Below are 22,806 nucleotides of genomic sequence, written 5' to 3'. Positions count from 1 at the left end.
GTAGAAGTAACGACAAGGGGAGGGAACAGGCATACGTGATGGTCTGTAGTCTTCGCATACCCTGCCGTCACGAGCAGCCTGGCCTGCCTGCCGCTTTGTAACCGCTCCATGAAAGGGGCCCCAGCAGAAGCAGGCTGAGGAAGCAGGCGGGGGTGGGGTGGGGGTTGGTTCAGCCCAACGCCCTCCCTTCACTCTCTGTTGGAATACTAGGGTCCCCCCAACCCCGATCTTTAGCTAAGGTCCCTAAGAAAACCAAGGTCACATAGCTGTTAGGTAGCAGAGAGAACTCAAAATACAGTTCTCTTTGAAAAGAGACTTTATTGGTCAAAGAAAGAGATTTTTTTTTTTTTCCTATTTCAAAACCCATGTTCTTTCCCCTATAAGGATGTCTTTGAAAGTCACATGTGTGTCCCCTGCCCACATGTCCGTCAGGGGTGGGTGTAGCTGCGAACACACGAGGGATACATGCATGTGTTTATCTGGGTTTTTGAGGGGTGTGTGTGTGTGTGTGTGTATTTCATCACATGTGTCTGTATGTCATCACAGAAACATTGTCTCTCCTGTTCCCCACCCAGGCGTGGGGTCCTTTTGTCACCAGCTCTTAGGGTGGCCCAGGAGGTGCCTGAGCACTCAATATCCCCAAGGAAAGGGGGATGCCATGTGGGCACTGAGCCCCTTCCCAGTGTTCCTCAGCCCCTGCAGGATTCCACCTGGATCCACAGAGGGCCCCACAGAGGGCCGCACATGGGGGCCACAGGCCGTGCCTGCTACATGTAAACACAGGGCTGGCACCAGGGCACCTGGGTCCTCCTTCTGCCCATCGCAGGGTTTCCCAGGCAGCACCAGGGTGTGGCAGGTAGGGGCAGCCCAGAGATGCAGGCACAGAGAGTGGGCAAGGTCCACCCCACAGCTGCTACCACCCTGAGTCTGGGGACACTGACCTCTGGACCCCATGTTCCAAAGAACCCACACCACCAGCGCAGCACCCAGAGGCAGCACACATACACACAGAGAAACCTTAGGGCAGTTCCCGAGTTTACTGCTTCTGACTCCACACGGCTGGGGTCTTTGTGGGGCCCAGACCCAGGCTCCCGATGCCCGGGCAGTGTGGGAGCTTCTCTCCGAGGGGAGACTTCTAGCCTGATAAATCCTTGTCGGTGTCGTCCTGGCTCAGGGTTCCTGGACCTGGGGCTTCTGGCTGGGGTTGGGCAGAGTGCTGGGTGGCTGGTCCCCAGTGAGTAGGACTGGGGGGCAGGCCTCGGGTGAGATACAGTGGGCCTCGTGCTCCACCAGGCCTGCGGGGCACCGGCAGGCAGGAACACAGGGCCTTACACAGTGGGCCGCCAGCTCCCCCAGGGGGACATGCTGGTTGAAGCAGGTGCGGGGACAGGGTGGGCCACACTCATCAAACACGAAGCCACGGTCCAGGAGGCAGCCCACCACTGCAGGTGGAGTGGAAAGCAGAGTCACTTTCCAGTCACCAGGCCCCCCCCCCCGTGACCCTCCCTGTACCTACGCTGTCCAGACCTGAGCCCTCCGTGTCACCCCTCCCCCAACTCGCACTGGGCATTGCCCCCTCACCGCAGAGTGTGGGGCCCCGCCAGGCAGGAGTCACCCCTGCTTGGCGACAGTGGCTGGCATAGGCTTCCAGGGCGTCACAGAGGCAGGTGTCAGCCAAGAAGCCAGGACCACAAGCACAGAGGTCATACACGCAGGCGGCAAAGAAGGGCTCTGGTGGCACCACGGCATGGCAGCGACTGAACGGGGAGGACTTCAGCACCCTGCACCGGGCGTTGGCCTCACGCCTGGCACGGTACCCTGCTGCCCGGCATGGATCCACCTCACGGCCCTTGGAACAGGGCCGACCAGGTCCTGGCCCCTCTGGGACCTAGGTGGGGAAAGCGGCTCTATATGGCAGCATCCACTGGCAGCCGACCTTTGTGTGCTATGTTCTTCAAAGCACTTTGCACCAAATATTTTGTTTTAGCCTCATAAACCTCCCTATAAGAACAGCAAAGGAAGCATCAGCTACTTTTCCTTTGTTCCCATTTTACAGATGGACAAACCAAGGCCCAGAGCAGGTAAGTGACTTGTCCAAGGTCACACAGTTCGTGAGCGGCAAAGCAGGGCTTGGGGATTCAGGTGATGAGACCGCTTTCAACAGGCCATCCTGCCTCCCCCAGCACCACAGCAGGCAAGAAGTCCCCAAACCTCCTTGAAAGCCCCAAAGCCCACCTTGTGTGCAAACTTCCCTTTCCATACCAGAAGGCTGCTCTGAGATTCATGCTCAACTGTGCCTCCCCCCTGCCCCCCAGCTCCTGTGTGACTCACCTGCCAGCTATTCCCAAACTCAGCCTCAGTGGACAGGAGCAGCCCCTCAGGGCCCTGCAGATCATCCTGGGCAAAGCCATTGAAGTTGCCACAGAGCCCACAAATCTGGCCCCGGTAGGAGCCAGGCACTCTCACCTCCACCTGGGACTGCCCATCCCACAGCACCTGTGCAGAGAGGCTGGGACTGGAGAGTGGGGAAAGGCAGGGGCCCCAGGAAGCCCAGTGCCGATCCTGGCGGCGTCAGCACGCCCCCTGCTGTAGGGGAGGAGAATGGACAGGTGGAGATGTCTCCTGGAAGGGAGGATACAAGTAGGTACCTGCCCTGTCAGCCCTGGGCAAACACAGAAGACTTGAAGAGCCACCCGCAGCTCCCTCAAAAGGGCACCTTCTCCCCTCATCCTCCATGAACTCGGCGCCCCCATGAAATGCAACCCTCTTCCAGAGAGTCACTCTCTCATGGGTATTCAGGCCTTACCGAGAACAAAGCATAATTAGAGTCTGTATCATAAGAGTAGACAAGACTTATTTTATGAATTTACAAATGTGCTTGTTGCTGGAGGCCAGGGAGTGAACTACTCTTTGACATGGGAATTGGAGAAAATCTCTGAAGCCACCCAGGAGACGGCAGTTGACATTGCCCACCCTCCCAACCCTTCCCCCATTTGACTGATGGGAAAGCTGAGGCCCAGAGAGGATGGGCTTAAGGTAATGGCCTAAGAGCCCCAGTGTGTGGGTGGTTGAGCCAAGATCGCAAACCAGGCTCAGAACTCCTTTCATCACACGTGGAGGTCTCTAACCCTGATTCCTCTTCTCCCTTCAGAATCCAGCAGAACTCTCTCACCTCTGTGGCCTCATTTGGCCTGGGAGGTAGCTGGTATCCCCACTCCCTCTACAGATACAGACACCTGAACAGGCCCGAGGCTCCCCTGCACCCCACTCGCCCCGGCCGCACCTGGAGCCCCGGCTGGCCGTGTAGCATCACCGTGCGTCCCCGCAGCTCCACATACAGCAGAGGCTCCCGCAAGAAGGGCAAGGCGACGGGGCGCCCGTCCACCTGGAGGAGAAGGGAGGCGGGAGGAGGAGCGACGTCGGGACAGCGGGGAGGAAAGCGCAGGACCGACTTTCCCCGGGTCCTTGGCTTTACTCACCGTGACCGCCCCGCCCTGCAGCAGCCGCACGGCCACGTCTCCCAGCAGCACGGCCACCTCGTGGGTCCAGGACACGCCGCTCCGGCCCCGGTCATCGTTGGTCACGTGCACGCTGTGGCGTGGGAGGCCCAGATGCAGTGGTCAGCAGGGACGGGTGTAAGGGGGCAGGGAGAAGGCAGAGGGGGTTGCGCACCTAAAGTCGCCTCCACGGCAGTCCTTGGCCAGCACGTAGCTGCAGCTGCCCTGGAAGTGCAACAGGCGGCCGTCGAAGGTGCGGTAATGAGGGTCTCCGAAGGCCATGCAGGAACCGGGCCGGGTGAGGCAGCGGGGGCAGCAGCTGCCGGGACGCAGGGCGGGGGCCTCGTCCTGGCCTCCGCCCCAGACACCGTCAGACACGCTGCGCTCCCTGCCGTGCGCCACGCAGAGCCTCCCGGGGCACGGAGGATCGCTGGGGAGGCTCCAGGGCTCCTGGGCTTACTGCTGGCGGGGGGGTCAGAGCGCCACCTCGTGGCTACTTCGGGAACTGCATGACCCGGGCAAGTCCAGCCTCCTCCTTCCCCGGGGCACCCAGTGGGGCGGTGCCAAGTGGCCACCCATCCCACCGCCTCAGACAGCAGCACTCACGGGCCCGCAGGAGAGCGGCGGGCAGCGCTGGCTCTGGCAGCTCACGGCGCCGGCTACGCAGGAGCAGCTGGTACAGGCGTCCACGGCCCAACGCTCCCCGGAGGCCACCTGCCGGCCCTGGTGCGCGCACGACTGGGCGGGGGCTGAGGGGACAGTAAGGGGCGAGGGTCCGCTGCCCACCCCTCACACTGGGTCTCGCTCCCGCCTCCCCCCTCCCCGATCCCCCCCCCTCATCTCCTTAGCCCGCACCTTGGCATCTCTCACAGCACCTGCCAGCCTCCCGCACCTTCGCCCAGCCGTGGGGGCAGGAGAGGGCCTGGCACTCTTCCAGGTGGCACTCCACGCGGCCCCGCTGAGGACAGATGCCATGGCTCTAGGGACTTCCGGCAGGGTCTGGAGTCCCTGGCCTCACACTCTTGGAGCCCTTCTGGATCAGGGACTGGGGCGGGAGCCCCCTCTCTCTCTGCCCTTGCCCCACAAGAACAGCCACTTCATGTTCAAGTAGGGGATGAAATGCACCTTCAGCTACCTGCCCTCACACAGGGATGCCCAGAGGGGGCGGCTTTTTCTGATTACCTCGAAGACCCCATATTCTCTGGTCCAGTGACCAGAAGCTCCTCCCTTTATCCATCTCTCAGGTCCTCTACCCTCACCCTCCCACCCCCAGCTCACACGGCAGGTGCAAGTGATACAGTCGTCGCTGGGGTCCCACCAGCTGTCTCCATCTGCCACTCTCTGGCCCTCAGCTTCCACCACACATTCTGAGGAGGAAGAAATGGGGATGGGAGAGCACTGTCATTCCGCCTGCATGAGCTCACCCTGAAGGCCAGGGCAGGGCAGTGCCCACCCCATCCAATTAGCACCCTGATGGTGTTGATTTCTTCAACCAGCACCATGGCCTACTAGACGGCAGACCTGGCACCAGTGCTCGGGATGTCCAGAGTGTCCCGGAAGCCACAAAAGCCAGAAGCTGGAACTTTCCTCTGGGCCGGCTGCCAGCTCAGCTGTTCGATGCCCTGCTAGTGGGCCTCGGGTCCTTGAGCCAAGCCTCAGGCCAGGCCTTGAGAATCCAGGCTTCATTCCCTGCCTCCCTCTACCTCATGGGTCCCTCCTCCACCCCAACGAACAGCCCTCCCTTTCTACAAAAGAACAAAGCCTGCATTCTGAGTGCACACCCCAGGTTGCCCACTTGGCCCATGGATGCCACCCCTCCTGTCTCCCTCCTGGCTCCGGCTCTGAGGATGCAGAACAAAATTGGGCATGAACCCTGGCACACGGGACAGCAGCTCCCAGGGGGGGTATGGCGCTCCAACAGGGGACAGCTGGGCTCAGGACAGGCCCGGTGAATGCAGAGCCAAGTCAGGTCCTGTGGAAGGGCACAGGAACACGACAGGTAGAGAACAGCAGGGAGGGAGCAGGGCCTAGGCAGGATGCGACATTCAGGACAAGTGGGCAAATGTCGGGGGTGAGTAGGAAGCCCAGAGCTGCTGCAGGAGAGGAGTCGCAGCCACAGCCCACAGAGGAGAAGAGGGGGCTTGAGGAATCCCCAAGGCAGGAGGGCTCACCTGGCACTGGCAGGTGTAGCAGGGGTCTGGCAGGGCCAGCTTAGACCCCCGCAGGTGCTCCGTGCAGGGACTCAGCGGCTCTGTGAAGACAAGAACGCAGTATGGGAGATGCTGCCGGGATGGGGGTGGGGGACAAAGCCTAACTGACCCCTTATCCCCCTACTGCGTCCCCAGGCTTTTTGGGACCAGGGCATACTTATGGCACTAACACCTTGATTCCAGAAATGACAGATCCCTTTTCCTTTTGTTCCAGCAAAGAAAAGTTTGGACTTTTGAAAAGGAACTTTGCTAGGCTGCTAGCATGGAGGGCCTGAAAACGGACAAAGTGTGGCTTCCTCAGCCTGAGGTCACTAAGGACCACTGGGCTGCCCGCCCTGCTCGCCCTCCCACTCATCGTCTGAAAGGAAGCACAATGAGCCAGGTACCCCAGGTTCCAATCCTGGCTCCAGCACTCAGTGCCTGTGCCATTTTGGGCAAATTAATCAACTTCTCTGAACCTCAATTTCTTCATCTGTTAACAAAAGGAGTAATAACACCTCCTCACTGGGTAACTGAGAATTAAACGTGATGCTGTTTATTAAAAGCACCAAGTACAGTGCGTGGCATGCAGTAGGTGCTTAGTAAATACTGTGCCTTTCCTCTTTCCCTGCAGCAGCACATCCGAACAAGTGTTGACAAGAACACCTCTCCCCACCTCTGTAGCTGGGCGACTCACTGCCCCTCTGGTCCTAATATCCCTGCCCTCAAGAAGCCAGCAGCCAGCACAGCTGCAACCCTGCAGCGCCACCTGCTGGACAAGATGCACCAGGCTTCAGAGTCAAGGGGTCCTGCTAGCTTCCCGTTTCCCCTTAGGGTATTACAGGTCTCACCCTCCAGGGTACAGGTTTCCAGAACAATCCACTGGACTCAGGAAAGGGCTGGGGCTGGGATTGTGGAGGAGGGCTGGCTGGCCCTTCCAGTGTCACTCTGGGGGTGGCAGCCCTGCCCTCTTTCCCCCCAAGTCCGGGGACTCACGGGCACAGGTGGGGCAGCAATGCTGGGGCCCAGGGGGCAGGAGCTGGCTGGCGGGACAGCCCACCAGGCTGGGACACTGCCGCCGGTGACAGCGAAGGCTGGGAGTTCCCTCAGGCTGCAGCTGAATGAGCGAGCAGGGGGTGGGTCCCAGGCCATGGAAGCTGAGAGCCACCCTCTTTCCTCTGGATGCCAGGCTCCTCCATCTGCCTTGGGCAGATCAGACGACAGTGTGCAGAGAGACTGAGCATCTCCTCACCCCATGCCCCAGTCCCCAGAGAGGACAGTGCCTGCTGCCTGCAGTCACTGGGGCCTGAACCTTCATGTGGCCTTTGACCCTTCTGCACTCCCATGCCATCCCCCTCCCCAATCCCATTGCCTAATCTCCTGATCTACGATGTCTGTCGCCTGCTCAAAACCCTTTCATTGGCTCACCCTTACCTTTCAAATAGAAGTTCCCCAGTATGGCCCCCAACCAATTCCCAGGCATCTCCCCGCAACCTTCTACCCACACCACCCCACACTCCAGCCAGGAGGGCCCGCCCATTGCCTGCCCCCCCAGACTTGCTGGCCCTGCCGGCTCTTCACCCCAAGCCCCTGCCTCACTCCCTGGCCACAGGGACACACTCCTGACTCCCCACAATGCCTGCTCCCCGCAGGGTCCAGGCTGCCCCTCAACGTTGCGCTCCCCTACCTCACAGGTGCACACTTCACAGGGGTCTGCGCCAGGCTGGAAGCTCTCCCCGGACTTATACTTCCGACCCTCATGCTCACAGGCTTGGCAGGGGTTGGGTGGGGGGTTAAGAGCAGAACAGAATCAGGGAGCTTTCAGGCTGGCAGCAATGCCAGGCCCCCCAGCCTCAGAGAATGGGGTGTGCATAAGAATGGGGGCCACTTCTCCCTACCTCTGCCGCCCAGCCCAGGGCAATGGCAGGGAGATGCTGACGGGGCACTGCCTCCCTGCCCACATCCCCCCACCCCAGGCTCCCAGTACCAGAGCATCGAGGGCAGCAGTCACGGGGCCCCAGGTGAGGCTGGGCACAGAAGGTGACACACTGGACGCGGGCACAGGTGATGACACCCTCATGACACATGCAGGAGGAACAGGGGCTGTTGGGGGGCTCCCAGCTACTGCCTTCAGGGTGCTCCTCCCCATGAACCAGGCAGCCTGTGTCCGAGGTGGGCAGGGATGAGCTCTGAGTATGGGTTCTGCATGTCTGCCCCTGACCCAGCCCCCTCACCCTGGGTGCTCAGTAGGGTATGTGGGTGCCAGGAGGGGTTTCTGCAGGGATATAGTGGAAAGGTGTCCTGGGACAGAACTCCTGCCTGTGATGGAGGGGAAAGACACTGGGTCGGGGTCAGAACACCTGGACTCTAATCCCATTCCTCGTCTGCTTGCTTGCTAGACCCAGTGCCAGGCAGCAGGCACTGTCTCTTATAGCCCAGTGCCAGCAACAGTACCTGGCCTGCAGCAAGTGTGTAATAAATGCACGTGGGATGAATGAGAGGCTCCATCAGTAACCGTGTGCCCAAGGTAACTCAATCTCTACAAGTCTCAGTCTCCCCATCTGTTAAATGGGGATTTCATCTCAGGGCAAGGAGACGCTGACAGTTCCTATACCATGCTGGGCAGTGTACGGGGCGAGGGCTCACACAGGCTAAAAAAGTCCCCTACTCTAGAACCAGACGGCCTAGATGCAAATCTTGACTCTGCCATCTACTGGCTAAGTGACCACAGGTAAGTTATGTTACCTCAGTTTTCTCATCTATAAAATGGGAAAAGTTAATAATAATGCCTACTTGTTGAGATCGTTGTGTGCATCAAATGAGGTATGTGTAAAGTGCTTAGCACATGGTATATGCTCAATAAATGTTAATTATCATTATTATCATTATGAATGGGGCGTGGTTAGGAATGGGCAGCTTCGAGGAGATTCTAATAAGCACCTAGAAGGGGAGACGGTCTGGATAGGCCAGGGGCAGGGATAGGTAGGAAGAGCTGAAGGTGAATGTGGTGAGAGCTCAAGGGCTGAGGTGTGGGAGGGACAGACGGGTGGACAGGGAGGTGGGAAGTCTGGAGGAGAGCTGAGGGGAGGGAGGTGGGGCCGATGGAGGGACGGAAACAAGGGAGCAGCCCCACTGGCCAGACGTACCTCTGCAGCGAGGGCAGCAGCTCCCCGGCTCTGTGACCTGGAGTGGGCAGGGCAGAGGTGGGCACTGCAGCCGCTCACAGCTGACCTGGCCAGCCTGCAGGAGATGCCTGGTCAGTGACTTGCTCTCCAGGCCAGCTGACCCCGCCCCTGCCCCCTCTGCCACCTCCCTACCACACCTGACAGCGACAGCGCTCACAGCTGCCTGCGGGCCCCTCAAACTCCTCCCCATCCTGGTGCTCCCGGCCCTGAGAGAGGCAGCCTGTGGGTGACATGTGTCCTGGGCGGGGGCTGTGCTACCAGTCCAGCGTCAGGTCTGGCAGAGCGGGAGGGGGAGGCGTGGGGGGGGCGGGGTGTGTGTGCTCACTGTGGCAAACAGGGCAGAAGCAAGGCCCTGGGGAGGGATGGGGGCACAGAGCTGGAGCACACGGCTTCTTCCGGCAGCGCATGGAGCCTTCCTGGGGGAGAGAGGTCACGCTGCCACTTCCCATGTCATCACACCCTCAAACCAGGCCACATGTGGCCTCATGGGGGTGTGCCCCTACTGACCTGCCCGGCCCAGACCCCCTCCCTCAGCCCAGGAGGCCTGAGCCCAATCTGTCCTGATGGATGTCACAGGCAGCGTGTACCCTGGGAGGAGGAGACGACCTCTTTCTGGCCAGAGAGGAGGATCAAGGGATGAAGGGCTCCAAGCCCCCAAAGGGCCGCCTCACCTGGCAGGTGCAGATGGAGCAGGTGGGGTCGAGCGGGTCAGGAAGGGTCTCTCCGGGGGCAGCGGTGACCCCATGATAGAGGCATCCTGGCAGAGGGGGGAATACAAGGCAGAGCCGCAATCAGTGGATCCCTCTGCTGACACAGGCACACACACCAACACAGACACACACACAGACACACACACACACACAGCCGGGCCTGGGGTCCTCTACCAAAGCTTAGCTAAGAGTCAGAAAGAGAGATGAGTGGCTGGGAAGGTGAGGGGCGGGAGGAAAGACTTCAGCCAGACCACCACGGTGGTGAGACTTGCATGCGTGAAGCACGGCGGGGGGGACTGAGGGTGGGATCACAGAGCAAGGGCCCTCGTGGGAGGAAGATGAGAGGAACGGGCACAGTGGAAATGAAGGCGAGAGGTGGGCTGGGCTCGGGAGGGTGGCTTCTTTAGAAGCCACGGGGGAAGGAAGTTGCCCAAATGTGCTTGGGTGACTCAAGGGCAGTGGAAGCCACTGAATGGCTTGGAGTCTGGTGACGTGCTATTTTGGGAAGGCAGGGAGACAGCTGAAGAGCGGGAAGGTCTGACAGCACAGGGGTGGTTGTGTGGTGCCCCTCACAGTTGGCGCGAGGTGACAGCAGGGACGGAGAGGAGGGCGCGAGTATGGGGTGAGGAACCCCAGGAAAACCCAGTCTGTGGGCTTGCTGCGTGGCTGTCTCGGGGGAGGGGTGACAGTGACCAGACCAGGGGACTCGCAGCCAAAGGGAGGCCGGGAGTTGAGAAGGGCAGTGGGAAGGCAGGTCTACCCTGGTAGGTCGGGCAGCAGTGCCCAGACGGGGTGAGCGGGTGGCTGCAGCCCAGAGGCTCACAGGGCCTGCGGCTACAGTTCAGGAAGCCTCCGAGACAGATACACAGATTGCAGGGCTCTCGGGGATCCGGAAAGTCCTGGCTGCTCAGGTAGGACTCCCATAGGTGCTCGCAGCCTTGGAGAGAGGACAGGGAGGGTGGGGGGAGCGGCAGAAATCAGGGAGAGGAGACCAGTCATCCAGCTCTGAGCCTGGGCCTGGCCTGAGGCCAAGGCCTCAAAGACCTGGTGGGGAGGGAAGGGCTCATTCTTGGCCGGTGGGTAAAGGGGTCTGGGGGGTGGCAGTTGGATTGGCCAAAGGGCAAACTTTCTCCCCTTCAGCCTGCAAAGAAGCTCCCTGTCCAGGGCCTTCCCTGTGGTCCAGTGGTTAAGAATCGATCTTGCAATGCAGGGGACGCCAGTTGGATCCCTGCTCAGGGAACTAAGATCCCACATGCCGCGGGGCAACTAAGCCCTCGCGCCTGCAACTACTGAGCCGGTGAGCCACAATGCGCCGCAACGAAAGATCCCATGTGCTGCAACTAAGACCCAACACAGCCAATAAATAAATAAATATTACAAAAAAGAAAAAAGCTCCCTGTCCAATCCGTAGGGAAAACCCACACAGAATTTGGTCCAGGGCTTTTGTCTTACGGTAATAAATATTTTTGACCCACTCTAGGGCAGTAAAGATGACTTTGACCCCGCCCTCCTGTCCCCCCACCCGTACAGTTCCCGTCCCCTCACCATCACAGGTAGGGCAGCAGTCACCCCTGGCAGGGAAGGGGCACTGTGCTGGGGCACAGGCCCTAGGCTCGCAGCTGACGCTGCCCTCCCAGCAGAGGCAGACGTGGCACCGGGCAGTGGGCGAAGGGAAGCGCTCGCCACTGGCGAACTCCTTCCCCTGGTACAGGCAGCCTGGGGGGCAGGCGAGGGGCTGGGGGGCCTTGGAGGTGGCGCACCAGGCGCACTACCTCCCGGGCCCTGCGGGCTGGGTGGGCACCGTTCCCGCACTTTCTTAGTGAGAACCCCGCCCCCGGAGGAGTGGGCCAGGAGGAAGGGGGAGAAGGGGTGGCGCCCGGCCTGGAGGTAAAGAGGGACGCAGAGTAAGAGGGGGACGGAGCAGGTGAGGTTCCGGGGTGGAGCTGGAAGGAGTGCGGGCAGGTGCAGCCGGGGCGTTACCGTCACAGGAGGGGCAGCAGGGCCCCTGGCGCGGGTGGGTGCAGGGCGCCGGTGGGCAGGGCAGCAGCTGGCAGGACACGGAGCCGTCGAGGCAGAGGCAGCGGCGGCAGGGGTCGTCGGGCTGGGAGAAGTGTTCCTGGTGGCGGACGGGGACCCCGCCCCCGGGCCGAGGGCAGCCAGAGGGGGTGGCTGCAGCCAGAGAGCAAGCGTCAGCGGGGGGGGGGGGGTGGGGGGGGTGGGGGGGTGGGGGGGGTGGGGGGGTGGGGGGGGTTGGGGGGGTGGGGGGGGTGGGGGGGTGGGGGGGGTTGGGGGGGTGGGGGGGGTTGGGGGGGTGGGGGGGGTGGGGGGGGTGGGGGGGGTGGGGGGGGTGGGGGGGGTGGGGGGGGTGGGGGGGGTGGGGGGGTGGGGGGGGGGGGGGGGTGGGGGGGGTGGGGGGGTGGGGGGGTGGGGGGGTGGGGGGGTGGGGTGGGGGGGTGGGGGGGTGGGGGGGGGGGGTGGGGGGGTGGGGGGGTGGGGTGGGGGGGTGGGGGGTGGGGGGGTGGGGTGGGGGGGTGGGGGGGTGGGGTGGGGGGGTGGGGGGGTGGGGTGGGGGGGTGGGGTGGGGGGGTGGGGGGGTGGGGTGGGGGGGTGGGGGGTGGGGAGGGAGGCTGCTGAGGGAGTCCCTCCGGAGAAGTGGCGAGGGGTGCGGATCCTACCCGGGCACTGCGGGCAGCACTCTCCTGGCAACAGGAGCGGCTCTGGACAGGGCAAGGGCGGGCAGCGGCGGGCCGGGCACTGCACGTGGCCGCTCTGCAGATGGACGAGGCCAGGCCAAGTCAGTGGTAGAAGGTGGAGGAGACCCCTCCCCTTCTTACCCTCACCTTGGCGGACTTCTCCTGGTCTCCCCAAGTGCCCCCCCCCCCACTCTTCCTTCCCATCCGGGTGGCAGACTCACCAGACACCGACACAGGCGGCAGGGGTCGGAGGGGTGGGGGAAGTCTGCTCCGTTGGGGTACTCTTTCCCAGCAAAGGCACAGCCTGGGGGAGGGGGGAGCTATGGGCCTGGGAGAGGCCTCCCTTCCCCCAGGGCATGCTGCCCTCCCAGCCCTAAAGGCCTACAGATGGGGCCAAGCCATCCCGAGGGACCACCCCCCATCCCGCCCACCTCACCATTGCAGTTGTTCTGGCAACAGGGACCAGGCAACGGGTGGGCACAGGAGGCCCTGGGGCAGGCCCGAGGTTGGCAGTGGGCATGGCCTTCCCGGCACTGGCATTCCTGACAGGGGTCTCGAGGGTGGGAGAAGCTCTCGCCATCCATAAACACTTGCTTCTCCAGGATGCAGTCTGGGCAGTGGGGCGGGTGGGCAGGAGTGAAGACAAAGACTGACAGTGCAAGGAGCAGGCTGACAGTCCCTCTACCCTTGAGTCCAGAGCCACTGCAGAAGTGCCACTTGGAAGCTGTCCCCATGGAGGGAGAGGAGGAGGAGGAGGGGCTGTGTATACGGACAAGCATATCTCCCCGAGCACACACTTGTGTGTGTGTGTGTGTGTGTGTTTAGTTCCTTTACCTGCAGGCAGATGTGTGTGCCTCTGAGGGTGAAGAGCCGAAGGGCTCACGCATGTGCATGCCTGTGTTTGTGATACGCGCCCTGCACACTCTCCGTGTGGGCGGGGATCAGGGCACACAGCATCCCAGCTCCCAGTCTCTTGCGTAGGAAACCTGAACATTTGTTGCATGAACCAGGCTTATACAGGTAGATATACGAATAGATGTGCGTGGTGGGGGTATTGGAAGAGGAAGTGTAGGAAAGGAGGGAAGGGTGGTGTCGTAACATGAAGGGACAAACGAATGTCTACTCTTCTCTCCCACCCGTACCTTGTGAGTTCCAGAGAGTCCCAAGCTGTGTCAGACTGAAAAATTCGGAAGGCCATTGCTTTCTAAGGTATCCGTTGGGCCCACGGGGCCATGGAGTGGCAGGGTCAAGGGTTCACCAAGCCAGACAGGTACAGTAAGCACGTACCTGGGCACCTGGGGCAGCACTGGCCGGGTCCACTCTGGGGCCTGGCACAGGTTGTGGGAGGGCAGTTGACCAAGGAGCATGTCACGGTCCCATCCTGGGAGCAGGTGAGAAGGCAATGGGGGTGGGCCCCGGGAGGGGCTCAGCAGGGCAGCAGCAAGCCTGGGGAGGTACCTCGCAGTAGCAGGTGTGGCAAGGGCTGTCTGCATCTGTGAAGTTCTGCCCGTTGGCGTACACTTGGCCGTGGTAGGTGCAGCTCTCACAGCTGGGGCAGCAGGCACCTGGGTAGAGCAGGGTGATCACAGCCCAGCCGATCAGGGTGGGCCAGGCAAGGCAGGGGAAGAAAGCTAGATTGGGGCGGGGCACTCACCGGGGGGCTTGGTGGGGTGCTGGCAGGGGGCTGGGGAGCAGAGCAAAGCCCTGCACACGGGCACCCCAGCTTGACAGGAACAGGTTGTGCAGGGCTGACCATCAGGCTCCCACTGGACCCCCTCAGCAAACTCCTCTCCACCAAGCACACAGGCTACAGCAAGGGGCGGGGGAGGGGGGCTGTCACCATGGCAACCTGGACACATCCACCCATCCCTGCCCTTCCCAGACCATAGGACCCTTCCCAAGACCCTGGCTTAGCCCTCCCCACAGCAGCCTCTGAACACACTCTGGAATGGCTGGTGGACTTAGGAATGCCTCCCCTTACGGTGAAGGAACACTCCTCCATCTCTAGCTGTTGGGAGAAGCACCCTTTCGTGGTTGCCCCCCAACACACACACCTGGGCAGAGCTGGGGGCCAGAGTCAGACAGGGTGCAGGGGGCGCCCGGGCACTCCTGCTCCTCACAGGAGACCTCGCCGGCCTAGGAGGGAGGCTGGGTGAGTGGCCCTCAAGGGACAAGACAGATCCGGGGCGTGAGACAGCGGCACCGCCTACCTGGCAGGAGCAGCGGACACAGCGGCCACTATCTTGGAGTCTGAAGGTCTCCTGGCTCTGATACTGGTGTCCCTGGTACTCACAGCCTGGCTAGGATGACAGAGGGACTGGGGCACAGGGCTGGGGGCTGATGGGGAAGCCTCAGAGCACCTGAGGCATCCACCCCTCACCCTGACAAGGACAGCCACCCCTGTCCTCCAGGAGGCCCTGCCAGCCTCCCCCAACCCACACGGGCCCAGGGTGTCATGAGGCGAGGTGAGAACTCATCCCTCACCCGTGGTGACAGAGCTTAGCTTTAGAAGGGACCTCCCCTGTACTTCAGCTCAAGGGGGCTTCCTGTTAGTCCTCCGGAAGCAACCACCCCACGCCGAGACCCAGGGCCTCTCTCGGGGCAGCGCCCAGCCCTCCCCCTGGTGACTCAAGCCCCCCACTCACTGTCACAGACTGGGCAGCACTTCCCAGGGATCCTGCCTGGGTGTCTGCAGGGCGTCGGTGGGCAGGGCAGAGGCTCACAGTGGACACTCCCATTCTGCCAAAAGGACCTGGTCAGCAGGTGAGAGGCAGGCCCAGATGCCAGCCCCTCCCTGCCGGGCAGACACACTCACGGCACAACGGCAGTGGGAGCAGGGGTCCCCAGAGCCCACGGGCTCCCCGCTGTGGTACTCTCGCCCATTTAGGAAACAGCCTGTTGGGAAGAGGGTGCCTTAGACCCTCCTCAGGGCCCCATGCCATTCAGTGTCCTGGCTTTCATGGGAGGCTCGAGCTGGGCCGTCCATCAGCTTTCCGAGCCCCTCCAGGATCCACCTGCTGACTCACCATCGCACACAGGGCAGCAGGTGCCTGGGAGGGGCCGGGCAGGGTATGGGCACAGGCTGGCACATTCTCGCTGGTGGCACCGGATGTGGCCCTCCTGGTAGGGGGCAGAGCAGGCAGAGGAATGGGCCGTCAGAGCTCATCCAAGTGGCAGAAACAGCATTTGAATCGCAGCTATCCACTTATTAGATATTGCTATGAGTAAATTGTGTCCCCCTTCAAACTCTTATGTTGCAGTCCTAACCCCCTCAGAATGTGAACTTATTTGGAAATAGAGTCATAGCAGATGTAATCACTTAAGTTGGGATGAGGTCAGACTGGAGTGGGGTGGCCCCTGATCCATTGACTGGTGTCCTTATATACAGGGGAAATTTGGACACAGACACACACTCACACAGGGAGAGAAGCATGTGAAGATGAGGACTGAAGCCACGGGATGCCAAGGATCTCCAGCCAACTGCCAGAGGTGGAGGGGCCTGGAACAGATTCTCCCTGACAGCCCTCAGAGGGAACCGGCCCTGCAGACACCTCGGTCTTGGACTTCTGCCTCCAGAACCATGAGATAATAGATTTCTGTTGTTTTAAGGCACTCCGTTTGTGGTACTTTGTTACAGCAGCCCAAGAAACTAATATAGATGTGTAACCTAGCATGCCACTTAAGTTCTCTGTGCCTCAGTTTACTCATCTAAAAAAACAAAAAAAGACAATAATAGACCTGCCTTCATAGCCTTGTTATGGGGATAAGATAAGTGTGTGGAATGGCGTCCACCTCTGGAAGCTGACAGTTAACAGATGGTAGCTGCTGCTACTCCCCATGGTCTTTCCAGACACACCCCATCCCTGGAGTTCACACCTATACCTGGGCTCACTACCTTAGCCCCATAAGTGTCTGGGCTGCCAGTGACTCTCCTCACAGGTGGGGGTGGGGCGGTGGGGTGTCAGTGTGAACAGGGAGGGGAAGCACATGGTTGCCAAGGGGTTGGGTGCCCCACGGCCTTCACAATGGAGTCCTTAGTCCTTGGCAAGCTGTCAGGAAGATTTGTGACTCTGGCTTCAGCCCGCATGAACCACAGCCCTCCTTGGCGTGCACCCTGCCTGGACATTAGGCCTCGGTGTGCCCCGCTTCCTCCCCCAGACTTTGCCCTGACTCTTCCTTTATGCCTGGTGTCTTAGCCCATTCAGGCCACTGTAATAAAAAATCCCATAGTCTGGGTGGCTTATAAACAACAAAAATTTAGTTCTCACAGTTTTGGAGGCTGGGGAGTCCAAAATCAAGGTGCTAGGAGTTTCAGTGTCTGGTGAGAGTCTCCTTCCTGGTTCATAGATGGCTGTCTAATTGCTTGTGTCTCCACATGGTGGAAGGGATGAGAGAGCTCTCTGAGGTCTTTTTTATACAGGCACTAATCCCATTCATAAGGGTTCCACCCTCATGACCTAATCACCTCCCAAAGGCCCCACCTCCTAATACCATCACTTTGGGGGTAAGAATTTCAACATATGAATTTGGGGCGGGACACAAACATTCAGTCTATAGCACCATTTCTCCCTGCTCAAATCCTACTCACCCGTTAAGACCAAAGTAAACACCCCCCCATGAAGATATTCTAGATTTGTTCTGCCCAATAGAAATATAACACAAACCACATATGTCATTTTAAATTCTCTAGTTGTCAAATTTCAAAAAGTAAAAAGAAACAGATGGACCTAAATTTTAATATTATGTTCCACTCAAACCAAAATATCCAAAAAGTTATTTCAACATGTAATCAACATGAAGTGTTAATGAGATATTTTACATTCCTTTCTTTCATACTAAGTCTTTGAAAGCCAATGTATATTCTACATTTAGAGCTCATCTCAAACCGGACAGCCACATTTCAAGGGCTCAGTGTCCACATGTAGTGGCTCCTGATCAGACAGCAGAGTCCTAGATGCCTCAGGTCAGTTGTGCTTCTCCCTCCCTGGAGCTTGTGCTGCCTGTCATATCCTGCCCGGCCTCACTCCTCCTGTAACCTGAAACTCCTCGAGTTTGGTTCACAGACATCCTGCTCACCTACTGTGCTCAGAACTGGACATACTGAGGGCGCAACCCCTTCCCCACCCTCATGGTGTTCAGGGTTAGGTCTCCTCCATCTCTGTCCCCTCACAGTGCCTTTTGGGATGTGTTCAGTGGAATGAAGGAATGAATCTGGTGTGCCTGGGGTCGGGGAGGGGTGGGGGCAGCCCAGGAGCAGCACAGGGACTCACCAGGCACTGGCAGATCCGGCAGGGGTCCCCAGGTGTGGTCCACTCTTGGCCATGCTCCCAGTGAGAACCACCTTCTGTGCAGCCTTGGGCTGGGAGGCGATGGGCAGAGAGGAGGCCTGGTGGGAGTTTCAGCCAGAACCCCCTCCTTCACGTGCCCTCTGAGGGCTCTCCTCTGATCCTAAACCAGACCAGATCCTGCCTCTGCCTGGACTCCTCGCCTCAGCCTCCCAGCACCCCAGGCAGGGTAAGGCCCAAGTTCCTTAGCCTGCCCTTTCAGGCCTTCCAGGGCCAGCATGGCCACACCCACGTGTCTCTGGCCCCTCCCCACGTCTCAGTTTAAGCTTTGGCCATTCCTGCCTGCCTGCACCTTCCCGACTAACACACACCCACCTCACACTGAGTGTCAGTCCCAGGCTGCCCTCTCTTCCTGGAATGCCCCCCACTGTGTTCCGCCCTTCGCCTTGCTAACTGCTCTTTAACCTTGAGGTTGGCTCCAGACACGCCACCTCCAGGATGCTTTCCTTTCTGTGCCCAGGCTGGATTAGGTCTCCTTCCTCATGGATTTAGTGTCACCCTCTAGTGGTCTGCCTCGAGGGCCCACCCTGTGTCTTCTGTGCGCAAAGCAGGTAATAGTCAATGTTTATTGACGTACATATCATTACACATCTTACAAATGCGGAACTGAAGCACGGAGTAACTCCCTCAGAGGTACATAACCACTAACAAGGGCAGAATCTGAGCCCAGGCCTTCCAGCTCCGGAGCAGGGCTGGCCAGGCATGGGTGCCCCCACTGACGGAAGCCGCAGGTCAGAGGCCAGCAGAGTGGGCTTTGGGTTGAAGAAGTGGCAATAACAGCCCTCCCTGGAGCTCTACCAGGGAAGGGGCAGGGCTCTCACCTTGGCAGGTCGGGCAGCAGTGCCCGGGCCTCAGGACTGGTTCAGGGCAGGGGATGGGCGGGCACTTCACGGGCACACAGCGAACCAGGCTCCTCTGTAATGCACCCATAGCTGAACTGCCCCTGGGTCTGGCTCCCAGAGACAGCAGGATGGGCCACAGAGTGGGGATGGAGGGAAAATCTCTCTGGCACCAGGCCTCGGAAAGTATGTGAGGGGCTGAAAGAGTGGCAGGTGTGACCCAGGGTAGGCGGGGGTGTCCCAGGAAGATCAGGGTCTGGGCAAAGGTGCGGGGGACTCACCAGGCAGGAGCATTGGAGACAAGGGTTGGAGCTGGACAGGAAGTTGGCCCCCTCCTCATAAAGCTGCCCCTCATACTCACAGCCTGGGGAGGGTTGCCAGCGTGACGGACTGGTCAGCAGAGAGCGGGGTGGGTGGACATTACCCGAGGGAAGGCATGACCCCAAGTAGGTACGGAACCCTCTGGGGCCGAGGGGACGGCGGGGCAGGGTGGGGGGGAGGTCACCTGGCCAGCAGATGGGGCAGCACTCCCCAGGTGGGGTGTAGCTCTCCAGGCAGTTGAGCTCTGAGCATGAGGGCCCCTGGCACTGCACCGTCCCTGCCTGCAGGGTAGACACTGAGCCCTCCTTCCTCCTCTACTGCCCAAGCCGAGTTACTCTGCTGGCCTAGCAGGCCTAGCAGGCTCCAGGCCTCAATGCCGGGGTGGCGGCAGCAGTCCTGCCAGGACCCCAGATTGGGCTTGGTGCTGCCAGGCCTGGGGTTAAGCCGGGCGGTGGGGACGTGGGTGGCAGATGGGACAAGGCTCTGATTCCCTTACCTGACAGGTACAGATGACACAGGGCTCCAGTTGCCACATTTCCCCACTCCTGTGGCCTCCAGTACAGCCTGCAAAACCAGGGCCAGGCCCGCAAGTAAGAGACCCAGAGAACTGGGGCGAAAGCACGGCCAAGGGCGCCACATCAAAGGGGCACCATTCAGGTGATTCTCAGAGATTGTATACTTACTGCAACTTTCCAGCAGATGGCAGTATAGTGTCTGCCTCGAATAATCACCAGATTCCCATTATTTTACAGCACATGGAAGCCTTGAGGAAAGCGTGCCTTTTTAAAACTTTCACCAAAGACATTATATGTGCTAGCAGTGGCCCTGAGACACCACGTGTCCTACAAGCGATGTGTGTGTGTGTGTCCCTTTTCTTTGTTGGGAGATCCAACAACTCCCAAGACTTTACTCCTCATCTCTGGCCAAGACTCTCAGGCTACATTTCCAGAACCCACCAGTCCCTAAGCCTCTGTCCCACGTTTCAAACTAGCAGCTACCATTCTTCCCGGGGTAGGGCTGCCAAAGACAATACAGGATGCCCAGTTAAATTTCAGATGAACAGCGCATAATATTGTAGTATAAGTATGTCCCAAATACTGCACAGGACATACTTGTATTTAAAAATATGTTATTTATACAAAATTCAAATTTAACAGGGCATCCTTTTTTTTTTTTTTTTTTTTTTTTGGCAGTGCCGCTTGCAGGATCTTAGTTCCCCAACCGGGGACTGAACCCGAGCCCTCAGCAGTGAAAGCATGGAGTCCTAACCACCGGTCCACCAGGGAAGTCCCAGGTATCCTATATGTTTAGTTGCTAAACCCGGCAACCTTATCTTCCTGACTATGAACCAGTAACAGCCACTGCCTCCACTCCTTTCCAGCTGTCTTCATGTCACTGGCACCACTAGCTTCCCAAGCTCAGAGTCCACTGTTCCATGGGATCCAACTGTGTTCTTTGGAGACACCCCTCCTTCTGCAGCCCACTGCCATCCCTGGCTCCATGCCTAGGCAACTACAGTAATAGCCCCCTAACTGGTCTCTCTGCATCTAGCCCATATACCACGTGAAAATTCCAAAAATGCCTCTTTGAACATGCCACACTCTGGCTTTTCAGCCTTCAGTGGTTCCCCATTGTCCACAGAAGAAAGTCCAAACTGTAAGGCTTACAGCAATGTGTTCCCACTGGCTTTCGCAGTCTGATTTCCTGCAACACACCTTTCCCCACTCTGTGTGCCTAGAGGGCCTTCAAGTACACCCTTTCCTTCTGGTGAAACCCCATTTTCCCTTGAAGATCCAGCTCGGATGACCTGTTGTATGTAGGGCCCTCCCTGATCACCTAGTCTGGGTGGGCTTCCCCTGCCTTCCTGCCCTCTCCTCTGGCGACTGACCACTTAAGACCCTTCTCCACCTCCTCTTAATCTGTTCATTGGCTCTTAAATCTTGTATTATACTAGCTATATACGTTTATCTTCTCACTAGATTAGAAGCTGCCTGAGGAAAGGAAAAAGATCAGGTAGAGCAGGGGTCCCCAACCCCCAGGCCACGGACAGGGAATGGTCCGTGGCCTGTTAGGAACCGGGCCGCACATCAGGAGGTGAGCAGCGGTGAGTGAACAAAGCTTCATCTGTATTTACAGCTGCTCCCCATCGCTCGCATTACCTCCTGAGCTCCGCCTCCTGTCAGATCAGCGGTGGTATTAGATTCTCATAGGAGCGCGAACCCTACTGTGAACTGCACATGCGAGGGATCTAGGTTGCGTACTGCTTATGAGAGTCTAATGCCTGATGATCTGAGGTGGAGCTGAGGCGGTGATGCCAGCACTGGGGAGCGGCTGCAAATACAGGTTATCATCAGCAGAGAGGTTTGACTGCACAGAGACCATCATAAATCAATTGCTTGCAGACTCATATCAAAACCCTATCGGTGGGTGGCAAGTGACAATTAAGCTGCATCTTATGGAATAGACTGGACATAAGCAACACACTTTTGGTGTCACTGTCTCCCATCGCGCCCAGAAGGGAACATCAAGTTGCAGGAAAACAAGCTCAGGGCCCCCACTGATTCTGCATTAGGGTGAGTTGTATAACTATTACATTATATATTACAATGTAATAGAAATAGAATGTACAATAAATGTAATGAGCTTGAATCATCCCAAAACTTTCCCCACCACCACCCCGGTCCATGGAAATACTGTCTTCCATGAAACTGGTCCCTGGTGTCAGAAAGGTTGGGGGCCGCTGACGTACAGCCTTTGGCTCAGTCCCAGGTCAGAGGCGGCATTTGCTGACTTGGGCTTCGCTTCTGAACACCCCTAGCCACTGCCGGAGCGAGTGGGCAGACGCCCTCTGGACACATGGCAGGTGGCAGGCCAGGCTCTGGGGCCCCAGAACGAGTGCAGGAGGTGGGTCTGGGGCCGGCAGAAGGCTGACCGGGCTCGCAGTGCGGGCAGCATGCTCCCGGCTCCGGGCAGGGTCCTCTTGGGCATGGCTTCTGGGTGCAGGTTATGGCTCCTTCCTGTGGAAAGCAGGCATCAGAACCCTGGAGGATAGGGCCTCCAGAACCGAGACCTCTCCCCAGGCTGGGACCCACCAGAGGCGCAAGAGGCTGAGTTGGCTCAGACTACGTGGGCTACCCTTGGCCCAAGGGCAGAAAAGAGACATCCTTCCCCCTCCCCCATCATCTCCTGCCACTCTTGACCCTCGGAAACCATCTCTTCCAGGTGCCAGCAAATCCCCCAGCGTGGAGAGATCCTAGGAAGGGAACCAAGGGCTTCCTCAGTGGAAGGGTGAGGAAAGAAATAGGTGGGTGTGGAGCCAAGTGAGGGAGCAGAGGCAGGTGGATGCCAGGGACAGATGGATGACTGGGGACACTGAGGGTCCGCAGGCGAGGGGGCAGGTATAGGAAGACAAGAACCCCACTGTGTGCATGGGGATTGAGCTCCAGAAAGCAGAACTCTTCGGAATCAGCTGAAGGCAGCCAGTGGCAAGGCTTGGGGGGATGGGCAGGGAGACCCCACTTCTAAACATTCAGCACACCAGGCTGCAGTGACAGGTAGCTGAGGTGAGGCAGACAGGTGAGGGGAACAGGTATGGGATATCCAGGGTGGGTCACAGGAGCTCACCAGGCAGCGGCAGGTGGTACAGGCATCTGTGGCGAAGGTCTCCCCATTGCCATAGGCCTGACCATTGTGGCTGCAGCCTGAGGAGGAGATGGTGCTGTCGCTCCGGCACTCAGGGCCATTTCCGGGCCCTGAGGTGGTGCCAGTGGGCAGGCGGATGGCACTCACCATGGCAATGGGGCAGCCCAGGCTGGGGGACACAGTGTGTAGCCCCGTCCTGGCAGACACAGGCTGTGCAGGCATCAGGCTCCCAGCGAGCCCCCTCGGGCCAGGCCCGACCCAGCCCCCAGCACTGGGGCGAAGCCGCGTGGCATTCACAGGACTCCAGCTGCCTCACCCTCCCCTGCAGGTCTTTGTTCTGGGGAGAGAGGTAGGGGTAAGAGGCACTGGCTCAGCTTCCCCCACC

General features: G+C 59.4%; 1 protein-coding gene across 1 annotated transcript in view; it reads right to left on the bottom strand.

The window, feature by feature from the left end:
* Positions 1-248: 248 nt before the first annotated feature.
* KCP (kielin cysteine rich BMP regulator) overlaps positions 249-22,806 on the bottom strand; it is a 48,293-nt gene continuing 25,735 nt past the window's right edge. The window contains exons 6-45 of the mRNA XM_089917414.1: positions 22,569-22,758; positions 22,404-22,480; positions 21,625-21,796; positions 19,276-19,343; positions 18,964-19,060; positions 18,740-18,822; positions 18,441-18,534; positions 17,545-17,633; positions 15,301-15,394; positions 15,090-15,169; positions 14,920-15,013; positions 14,485-14,570; positions 14,329-14,410; positions 13,929-14,081; positions 13,733-13,839; positions 13,562-13,655; positions 12,711-12,884; positions 12,496-12,578; positions 12,257-12,350; positions 11,562-11,750; positions 11,127-11,297; positions 10,342-10,518; positions 9,543-9,628; positions 9,197-9,287; positions 9,009-9,091; positions 8,833-8,926; positions 7,674-7,847; positions 7,374-7,456; positions 6,683-6,803; positions 5,669-5,748; positions 5,370-5,469; positions 4,776-4,864; positions 4,353-4,455; positions 4,104-4,246; positions 3,673-3,845; positions 3,480-3,591; positions 3,284-3,385; positions 2,332-2,496; positions 1,582-1,888; positions 249-1,442 (exon numbers count right to left, since the gene is read on the bottom strand). Of these exons, the coding sequence (XP_089773540.1) occupies positions 1,171-1,442; positions 1,582-1,888; positions 2,332-2,496; positions 3,284-3,385; positions 3,480-3,591; positions 3,673-3,845; positions 4,104-4,246; positions 4,353-4,455; positions 4,776-4,864; positions 5,370-5,469; positions 5,669-5,748; positions 6,683-6,803; positions 7,374-7,456; positions 7,674-7,847; positions 8,833-8,926; positions 9,009-9,091; positions 9,197-9,287; positions 9,543-9,628; positions 10,342-10,518; positions 11,127-11,297; positions 11,562-11,750; positions 12,257-12,350; positions 12,496-12,578; positions 12,711-12,884; positions 13,562-13,655; positions 13,733-13,839; positions 13,929-14,081; positions 14,329-14,410; positions 14,485-14,570; positions 14,920-15,013; positions 15,090-15,169; positions 15,301-15,394; positions 17,545-17,633; positions 18,441-18,534; positions 18,740-18,822; positions 18,964-19,060; positions 19,276-19,343; positions 21,625-21,796; positions 22,404-22,480; positions 22,569-22,758 (4,926 nt within the window). The 3' untranslated portion in view covers positions 249-1,170. The remainder of the gene's footprint in view (positions 1,443-1,581; positions 1,889-2,331; positions 2,497-3,283; positions 3,386-3,479; positions 3,592-3,672; positions 3,846-4,103; positions 4,247-4,352; positions 4,456-4,775; positions 4,865-5,369; positions 5,470-5,668; positions 5,749-6,682; positions 6,804-7,373; positions 7,457-7,673; positions 7,848-8,832; positions 8,927-9,008; positions 9,092-9,196; positions 9,288-9,542; positions 9,629-10,341; positions 10,519-11,126; positions 11,298-11,561; positions 11,751-12,256; positions 12,351-12,495; positions 12,579-12,710; positions 12,885-13,561; positions 13,656-13,732; positions 13,840-13,928; positions 14,082-14,328; positions 14,411-14,484; positions 14,571-14,919; positions 15,014-15,089; positions 15,170-15,300; positions 15,395-17,544; positions 17,634-18,440; positions 18,535-18,739; positions 18,823-18,963; positions 19,061-19,275; positions 19,344-21,624; positions 21,797-22,403; positions 22,481-22,568; positions 22,759-22,806) is intronic.

This window comes from Delphinapterus leucas, chromosome 9 (genome assembly GCF_059928025.1).
Source record: "Delphinapterus leucas isolate spDelLeu-1000000601 "Yukka" chromosome 9, BTC_Dleu_Yukka2, whole genome shotgun sequence".
NCBI classification, from domain to species: Eukaryota; Metazoa; Chordata; class Mammalia; order Artiodactyla; family Monodontidae; genus Delphinapterus; species Delphinapterus leucas.
Note: the sequence above shows the minus strand (reverse complement) of the source record. Positions and strands in the feature narration are given on the sequence as shown.